At 32.8% G+C, this 10,397-nt stretch overlaps 1 protein-coding gene across 1 annotated transcript; it reads right to left on the bottom strand.

Annotated features, from left to right (window-relative positions):
* Window positions 1-107: 107 nt before the first annotated feature.
* Window positions 108-1,061, bottom strand: LOC116907434 (olfactory receptor 18-like). Its single transcript, XM_032910404.1, has one exon. The coding sequence runs from the start codon at window positions 1,035-1,037 to the stop codon at window positions 108-110; it is 930 nt and encodes a 309-aa protein (XP_032766295.1). The 5' UTR covers window positions 1,038-1,061.
* Between the last annotated feature and the right edge of the window lie 9,336 nt (window positions 1,062-10,397).

Here is a 10,397-nt window from a genome sequence, read left to right as displayed (position 1 = left end):
TTCTACTTGGTTGATTTCAGCTCTGAGTTTGCTTATGTCCTGCCTTCTCCTCCTCCTCCTATAAACTCCTAAAAAGTATATATTAATGGATCATACTGAGAGTTATGCTACAATATTTGTCTGACAATTTTCTGAAGGGCTTTTTTGATGTCCTTGTTCCTCAGGCTGTAGATGAAGGGGTTCATCATGGGAACCACCATGATATATAGTACCGAAGCCACCATACTTTCCCTGTAAGAACTAGAAACTGTTGAACTAAGGTACACACCTATACCTGTTCCATAAAATAAGCAAACAACTGATAGGTGAGATCCACAAGTAGAGAAGACTTTATATTTCCCTAACAGTGATGGAACTTTAAAAATGGAGGAAGTTATTTTATAGTAGGAATAAAGTATTCCTGACACAGGTAGGAAACCAAGAATGATGCTTAAAATAATCCTAACTATGTTACTGATAAAGGAATCAGAACAGGAAAGTTTTAGAAGTTCTGGAACATCACAGAAGAAATGATGGATTTCCATATTAGTGCAAAATGTTAATTGTGACACCATCAAGCAGTGTACCTGTGAACTCAAAACACTAATGAAAAATGAAAGTATGAGCAAACATCTACACAGACGAGGGTTGAGAATGACTTGGTAGTGTAGAGGGTGACAAATGGCTACCCATCGGTCATAGGCCATTGCAGTCAGTAATAGGCTGTCCATACCCCCAAAAAGAATGAAGAAGAATACCTGAGTTAAGCAGCCTGCATAAGTTATGGATTTGTTGTGAGTCTGCATATTTATCAGCATTTTGGGGACTGTGGTGCTGCTAAAGCCCATGTCAGACAATGAAAGGTTGTAGAGGAAAAAGTACATAGGACTATGGAGCTGAGAATCAGAGCTAATGGCCAAGATGATGAGCACATTTCCAAGTACAGTGAGCAGGTATATGAGCAGGAACAATACAAAGAAGATGAACTGCAGTTCAGGGTCCTCTGACAGATCAAGCAGAAGAAATTCCAATGTTCCTGTTAAATTATATGTCTCCATAGAGCTTGGAAATCTTTTGAAAAAGAAAAAACAAGTTGTACTGAATTAAGCACTATATAGGAATGTGGCTACACGCCTGTGTTTTTGTGATCCTGCAATTCATACAAAACCATTCATACATGAGGAGTATTAAGTTTTTGACACAATATATTTATTCAGAAAAGGGTTCATAGCCTATGATCTTTGCCTTTTATTTGTTAGTTACTTGCTGCATTGAAAGTGCTGAATTCATGTTCTGAATGTTGATCAGTGCTACAGTCCTTTCTAGTAAATGCAAGCACCTGTACTCAATCTGAAGAGAAAATGGAGGACTAGTAGGAAAGGAGGTAAGGATGTAGGAAAGGAGAAATGTAATATAGGAAGGAAGGAATCAAGCAAGCATGTTGAGTGTAGCAAAGGAGAGTAGGAGGGGAGGGAAGAGGAGAGGAGAGGAAAAAGGAGGAGAGGAGAGGAGGGGAGGGGAGAGTAAGGGAAGGGAGAAGAGAGGAGAAAGAAAAAAAAAGATAAGCAATCTTCAGTAATAAGATAGTCCCTTGGTATAGAGTAAGAGAATCAAGACTCTCTGAACTCTACTGATAGTATAATATATGATGACTTCCTCTTCAGCTTATGCCATTTTCTGAAGATTACCATCAATGCCAGTGCTGGAAGTTTTGAAATTATGGACTATAAAACTGTGACCTACATAAATATCTTTTCTAGAAAAGCTTGCCTGTATTTGTTATCTTGAATGTAATGCAAAACAGCCTATTTCATGGTAAATGTTATTTTAGTTATATTTCTCATATGGGCTAACGCTCATAATCCATATTTCAATGGCCACAATAACATATATACATATTTAAATATGGTAACAATGATATATATTTATATATTTATGTACATTACATGTATATATGTACATATCTATTCATAACCATAAGTTCTAGGAAAAATATAATAAAGAGAAAAATATTTTCAAATTGTTACTCTATGAATACAACAAATATTTCCAACCAATAAACCAACACATGAAGAATGACGAACTTTTTCACTCTATTTCATAGGAAAAATTATTCCAATAAAAGAATACTAGGAAGAACTTATGTAAATTTTATCTTTACACCAAGCTGACTTGCTTGGATTAATATTTTGGGTGGATATACTAAAAATATGTGTGAAAATTTGGCTTAGCAGATGAAAGCATGTTCTTCTCATCCAGGTGCGCCATGCTTTGTTCCTACCACACACTTCATATGGCTTAAACACTGGGGGTTCCTACACTCTATTCTGTCCTACTTGGGTACTAAAGCACAATTGTCTTGTATGCAGAATAAAAAAAGTATTCTCAAAATATTTTAAAATTTAAAATAAAACCTAGGTTGTACTTTCATCAACTGTGATTAGTGAAACAGAAATTACATTCTAGATATTTCTTATACCTTCTTCATTTTTTCATTTACAAATTTTATATTTCATGTTGAGATTTAGCCCCTGCACACATGAAAAAATTATCATGTAAAGTATTTTCAAATGTACATAAACTTATAAACATTGAGCATTATCATCAATTTTAGGTAAATATTTATTATTTTTTTTGCCTGCACATGGTACGTTATAGTTGATTCTGAAGGTATTATAAACCAATAAAGTAAAAATAGTTAATCAACATTTTTCTTTCTACTTACAATGATAATCAATATCATAAGTTTCATTATGCAACATCCTAAAATATGTAGTATTATACTTCTCACATACCCATTCTCAACTACCTTCCCTACTTCTTCCTTCTCAAAGATTCTGCTGGTCCCCTTGCCAACAATCCTTGCTTTTCTCCATTCCAATCTAGAGTTGAAAATAGGAGAAAACATGGTATTTTGTTTTAATTATTTTACATTGCCATCCAACTTACAATCCTGCCTCAGTAAGCCAAGTTCCACTAATAGAGAAAGGCATGTGGTGCCATGTTTTGCTACAACATAATTTTCCTTTTTCTTTTTTCAGTATTATTTTTAAATTATTACTCTATATGTTGCTTATTTCCACCTATTTCTCTTTTCTTTTTTTTCTATCTATCTATCTATCTATCTATCTATCTATCTATCTATCTAACTATCATCTTCCTTTCTTTCCTTTCTTTCTTTCCTTTCTTTTTGGTGTAATTTCTGACTTCAAAGCCTTGCACATGCTAGACTGGTATATTAGTTATGTAGCTATGACAAACACCTGCATGGATAAGTCATGATCTGAAATGTTACATGATCGCAAGGGAAGAATTAAGGTTGAGTAATGCTTTTGTTCTTTTCTTGATATTTATTGTAATCTGATAACAAATAAAACCATCTTAGACAATATGTTTAAATAAAGCTTTTGTGGTACATTTGTTTTCTTTTTCTCTCTTTTTTTCATGGAATGCAACATACTTATGTGTAATAGAAGAATATATGACTACATTGAAGCCAAAGCTTTATCTTGAAATTTAGTTGGGACTTCTTATGACATCTTATGATCTTTCCAATTCAGTCATTTCACAAAAGACAAAAGTTTTTCTTCTAAAATCAGTTCTCTTAATTTTAGACTATCAAGAGCTTATTTCTTCAAAATTGTTAATACATGACTTAATGTCATAGTGAAACACTATAATATGTACAGCGAATATGAAATAATTATTGAAAACTTCAAAATATTTAATTTTTATAAAAATTTAAGTGAGAATGAGAAGGAATTATGAGTAATTTTATTATTTATACATTAGGTATATTGATTAATTCTACTGAACAAAATCAGAACATGACACCAAAAACTACTTCAATTAATTTGAGATAAAGATAGTTTGAAGTAAAGATTACATTAATGAAATGAAATTTATATGAAACATAGGATCTGTTCTTTATGTGTTTGTAGAAGTGTTTATGTCATCATTTTGCTTTCTAACTCAGAGTGTATGGAAGATTCTTCTGATGAAGATAACTCCAGATATTCCTCATTGATAGGATTTTATTGAACAAATCATCACAACCATGAACACCCAGCTCTAGTGAAATCATTTTTCCTATTTTATTTCCATCAGCTGGCAACACCCCAAACTTTAAATATTTGCAAAGTTCTAATCTAGATGCCTTTGAACAACTTTCATTCCTCTTTGGTGTTAAGCTGTTATACAACCATAAGGCTTTGGTATTGTTTTGTTTAATGAATATTATAACTATCATTACTATGAATTTATCTGTCTCAGTGTGATTATAAAGGAAGTAATTCTGCCATGTAGAATCTGATGTAAGGTAATCATAACCTCAAGGCCAACCTCAATGATATAGTGTGAGACCTTTTCTCAGGCAACCAGAGCAAAGGAATACATACAAGAAAAATATACTCCTGCAAGGAGAGAAACAAAGTGGTCTTTGATTGTGATGCAATTCAGCCACTGAAGCCTTGCTTAGAATGAATGAAAATACAATAAAATAAAAATGTTTGTTATCAGAAAATTGAGCAACATGAGCAAAAGTATGGGGCAGGGATGAAGATTCAAACAGCAATATTTTGATGAATGAAATGGTACTTTCTATTCTTGATATATAACTGTACTTAATTTTATCTGTCATATGCTCAAGTCACAAGCTGGATGCCATGATTTTCAAATCTACCTACAGTTATAATATCTGGAGTCAACTTAGATAACAAAACTGCATTGTAGTGATAATAATGATTTGCATGATGTCACACTGGTAACACATAACATATGAGATTTTTTTTTCCTTTTTTTGGAGCGGGGGACTGAAACCAGGAACATATGAGATTTTAAATTACACTTTATTCAATCAATTTAACTACAAGCAAACTGTTACCTAATAAACAATTAAATTCTTGGATTAAAAATGTTTAACTAATAATTAAAATTGAAAGTTGAAAGTCTGTACAAAGAAGGTATTCAGTTTCCTCAAGTTCATAGCTTTAAGCAGGACTTTTGAAATATAGTTAGAAATAAAATATATTTCAGATATATTCAATCTTTTTATTGATGATATTAGTGTGTGTGTGTGTTTGTGTGTCTGAAAATGTTGTGTAAGTGAGGCATCAACTTGATTAATTTTATATTTTAAGATACAGTCTTTCACTGACTCTTTGTCTGGATTGGGTGAAACGAGCTGACTATTCAATCCGCAAGGTGTGCCTATGTTTATTCATCTAATTCTACAGTTACAGACATACTCAACCATGTACATATATTTGGTATAAATGCTGGTAATTAAACTAGGGTTTTCATTGTGTGTAGCAAACATTTCACCTACTGAGTCTTTTGTTTAGATCCTCCTAACAGTTTACTATTTCCTCATTATGCAACCAAAAACTGGGATTTTTGTAGTTCCCCTGTTTTGTGATATGTGTGTTTGGAAAGGGTGTCAAGAATAAATGATGCAATAAACAGTGTAGATAAAATGAAGAAATGTGGATAAGTTACAATTTTGGTATGAATTATTCTGTTTCAATTCTCTGACCACTCCTCCGTCCCATGTTACCACTATTCTTCTTGTAGATGATAGAACTATGGCACCTACACTGCTTCCATGTTTTATATCAGTGGCATAGCAGGAACTGACCACTCTTAGGTGTATAGGGCATGGAATCTGACCTTCACTATTCAACTTACTACCGCACTTTTGTACAAAAACAAATGGAAAAATTACCAAATTACTCAATCCTAAAACTGGATATACAAGTGACATCATACTTATTATTTAGAAACAAATAGGGATGAAGTAGACATATATGCATGCAATAACAAATAATTAATAAAAGCAGCCTTTAATTTTAGGAACGATGAGGAAGAATTTGTGTGGTTAGAGAGAAGAAGGAAAAGGAAAAATGTTATAATTATATTAAAATCTCAAAATTTAGGAAACAAAAAACATACATAAAATATGATTCTAACTTCAAATAAACATGATAATAATGCATATATTGGTTTTAAAGAATAAGGTGTGTGTGTGTGTGTGTGTGTGTGCGTGTGTGTGCATGTGCATATGGGTCTGTGTATGTTCGCTCAAATAAAATTCATAGTTTTATAGTTGAAAATCCTTGGTAAAAGTTACTCCATTCATTCATTTCTGCCGTTTATTTTTCTATAACTTCTGGTTTTGTATTACAAGTTTGCCTTCAAATTCCAAAAAAATTAGACTGGTATGAAACTCAAAATCTTCCTATTCCAGCTTGCTAAATGCTATAATTCCATATGCTATATAATATTCCATTCACTGGTTCTTGATATTTAGTATCTATGATTATTATTATATTTAATTTTTTACCAGATTCATGATATATTCACTCAGTAGCAGACACTTTAGAGAGACATCAATGTCATATTCTGTTTGAAAATATTCTTACAGAACTTAGAATATACAAGGGAAAATATCTAAACAGTATATGAAAATTCTCATATTAGTTAGTAAACCAACTAATAAGCTTAAGCAATGAAATAAACTTAATAGCACTTTGAAATAAAACCTTAATTATTGATACATTTCCACTCTGCTCACCCCACAGCACTTATTTTTATCTTTCTATTAAGAACAATGAAAACACTGCTGACACTCTATTCAATCATGTATATAATACCACTTACTAGTCTGTATATTATTTCCACTCAAGAATGAACAGAAGTGACATACACAATGTTGCACTCTTGCTATATGTGTGATGATTGTCCAAGTACTGTGTTCAGAATTGGGAGAAAGACTGGTATCCATGGCACTTACCAAGCACCTGATGTGTTTGAAAGGAGAATTAAACATGCATATAAGTTATTTTGGGTTAAACTGTTGGACTTTTGTGCTGGAACACACTGTGGATATTAATGAGATTATGAGCCTCAATTCACACATACAATAATTATCCTTCAATCTATTCAAATCTCTAAGGATTTATTAGTAGTAATGTACAAGATAAAAGACCAAAGTGAATACACTGAAAATGTGTAACACTTCTTATCTAAGGAGGAAACTTATTTATATCCTACTGACCATTAAGTTGTACAGATATTACAAAATTAAAACAAATACTTTCAATTAAATAGAGCAGTGTGAGATTTGATATGTATGATATTATTAAATTACTAATGTAACTTGTAGAGAATTAAGTTTTCAATATAAAGTATCTGATACAATTTCTATTTTTTAGTTAATATCTCTAGAAGTAGTTGTTTTATACATTTGGCAGTCATGTATTAGAGTTTTAGATTTTGTGTTCTGAAGATGTATGTTTTTTTGATTTTACATGTCATTCCACATCTTACATTTTACTCCGTTTCGTATGCAGTGAGTTACTTTTTCTTATATTTTTGTAAGTATAATATAATTATAACATTTCTAGCTTCTTTTTGTTCTTCTCAAACCCTTTCTTAAACTAATCTCTGCTCTCTCCTAAATTCACTTGTTATATGAAGAAATATATACTCATACACATATACATGAAGAGAACCTACTTATCAATGTCTGATTTCCTATATAAATATTTTATGAAGCATTGAAGATGTCAAAAATGGAAATGGATTTATCCATCACAAACATTGCCTAAAATCATTTCAAACTAATTCACATGGTATTAAAAAGGTTTATTTTCTTAAGGGTCAAACAATTCTCCTGTTTTCTTGAGATACAGAGTTTTCCTTTAAGCAGCTGACAGTGTGTTAAATCATTCTATTGATACAGTCTTGTCTAATGATCAGTAGATGTGAGGCAAAAAGAATTCTTAGTATTTCATTCCATCATTATTGGAAAAAACCTTCTAATTTTACTGGAAACAAGCCATTATGTAAAATTCACTTAAGTTGCACTATACCAGTTTATGAAAAAAATTAGGCATGAAACACTGGAATATCTTTCATGTGAACAGCTATGGCCTTTATAATATCTCAGACATAAAGTAGGAATGCTGACTATAAAATAATTTTTCAGAATTATCTCTCTGTCTTAAGGTATTATATAATCAATTTTACCATCATAATCTTAACTAAATTACTTGGACAAGAATAGGAAAATTTAATAATTTTTACATTTTGATTCTTCTCAGATTCTATCATGCTGAATTCTAATTTCTCTTCCATTAACATATTTTTTAAATTAAGGTCAAAATCTTTAATCATACATGCATACATGTATTTATAAAAAGAAATGTTAATATTGAACCATTTTTGAATCTTTATGCTGTTGGAACATGTGGTACTTAAATACAGTCATTTGTTCTGAGAACTAGTATCAAAAACTATATGATTGCTAAATTGAGTCAAGACTCTAAAATGTAAGAGTGAACAAGGTTGGCATGTCAGTGACATGTTCTGTGTTTTTTTCCACTTTCCTATAACATTGTCAGGGCAAAAATTCTTATAATTACACCATATTCCATATTATCCTCTAGAAACACAAAGTTTAAATGTTTCTTCTGGACCTCGACTCAAAAATTACCCAGGCCCACAGCTCTCTGTACCCAAATCCCATGGAAGAGAGAGCTGGACTCTCAGAAGTGTCGGCAATCCTGGGAGCCCAGGGGAGACTACCGCTTCTGGTCACATATGGGGCCCAAGAGGTACCCTCCTGAAAACCTCTAGACACAGGAACTGAGGAAGAGTGTGGGACAAGATTCTTCTGGTCTTTGCCTATGCTAAGAGTTGAAAGCCAGTCACCAAGAGAGCAGTCTGTGATAGGACCTTCCTGTTTCAGCCTGAGCCCAGAGGTTAAACAGTCCTACAGATCTCTGTACCCATATTTGGCTGAAAAAAAAAAGGTGTAAAGAAGTGCTGACACACAGGCTTAGAGGAGGGTCAGTGCACTGTTAGAGAAAACAAGACAAGCTAACACCAAAGACCACCCGGTGGTGAGAGGCAAGAACAGAAACCTAAGCAACAGAAACCAAGACTACTTGGCATCATGAGAGCCCAGTTCTCCCATCAAAACAAATATTGGATATCCAAACACACTGCAAAAACAATATTTGGATTTAATAATCACATCACATGATGGTGAGAGATGACTTGAAAAATGACATAAATAACTCCCTAAAAGAAATACAGGATGACACAGGTAAAAACAGTAGAAGCCTTTAAAGAGGAAACACAATAATCCCTTAAAATTACAGGAAAACACCAGCAAACAGGTGAAGGAAGTGAACAAAACAATCTAGGATTTAAAAAGGGAAATCCAACCAATAAAGAAATCAAACATTCAGACAACCATGGACCTAGAAAACCCAGGAAAGAGAGCAGCAGTCATAGACACAAGTATCACCAACAGAATGCAAGAGTTAGAAGAGAGAATCTCAGGAGCAGAAGATACCATAGAAAACATTGACACAACTTTCAAAGAAAATGTAAAATGTAAAAAGCTCCTAACACAAAATATCCAGGAAATCCAGGACACAAGGATAAAATCATAGAAGAGAGTGAAGAATATCAACTTAAAGGGCCAATAAATAACTTCAACAAAGTTATAGAAGAAAACTTCCCTAACCTAAAGGAAGAGATGCCCATTAACATAGAAAAAGCCTGCAGGATTCCAAGTATATTGGACCAGAAAATAATTCATTTCGGGACACAATAGTCAAAACACTAATGCACAAAGCAAAGAAAGAATATTAAATGCACTAAGGGAAAAAGGTCAAATAACATATAAAGACAGACCTATCATAATTACATGAGACTTCTCACCAGAGACTATGACAGCCAGAAGATCCTGAGCGGATATAATATGGACACGAAAAGAACAACAACAACAAAAATGCCATCCCAGGCTACCATATCCAGCAAAACTATCAATTAACATAGATGGAGAAACCAAGGTATTCCATGACAAAACCAAATTTACATAACATCTTTCCATAAATCCAGCAATACAAAGAATAGTAGATGGAAAACTTCAACACAGGAGGGAAACTATACCGTGGCAAAAGCAAGCAATCTCTGTGCAAGGAAACAAAAAGAAGAGGGACACACAAACAAAATTCCACCTCTAACAACAAAAATAACAGGAAAAACTAATCACTATTTCTTAATATCCCTTACCATCATTGACTCAAGGCCCCACTAAAAATACATAGAGTAACAAACTGCATATGAAAAGAGGACCCAGCATTATGCAGCATACTGGAAATGTATCTCAGCGACAAAGACAAAGTTAATGGTTGGAGAACAATTTTCTAAGCAAGTAGTCCAAAGAAATAAGCTGAAGTAGCTATTCTAGTATCACACAAAATCAATTTTCAACCAAAAGTTATTAAAAAAGATAAGAAAGAACACTTCATCAAAGTAAAAACCCACCAAGATAAATTCTCAATCCTGAATATCTATGCTTCAAATGCAAGGGCATCTACATTCATAAAAGAAGTCTTATTAAA

The sequence above is a fragment of the Rattus rattus genome, chromosome 8 (assembly GCF_011064425.1).
Source record: "Rattus rattus isolate New Zealand chromosome 8, Rrattus_CSIRO_v1, whole genome shotgun sequence".
Lineage (NCBI taxonomy): Eukaryota > Metazoa > Chordata > Mammalia > Rodentia > Muridae > Rattus > Rattus rattus.
This window is presented reverse-complemented; position numbering and strand designations above follow the sequence as displayed.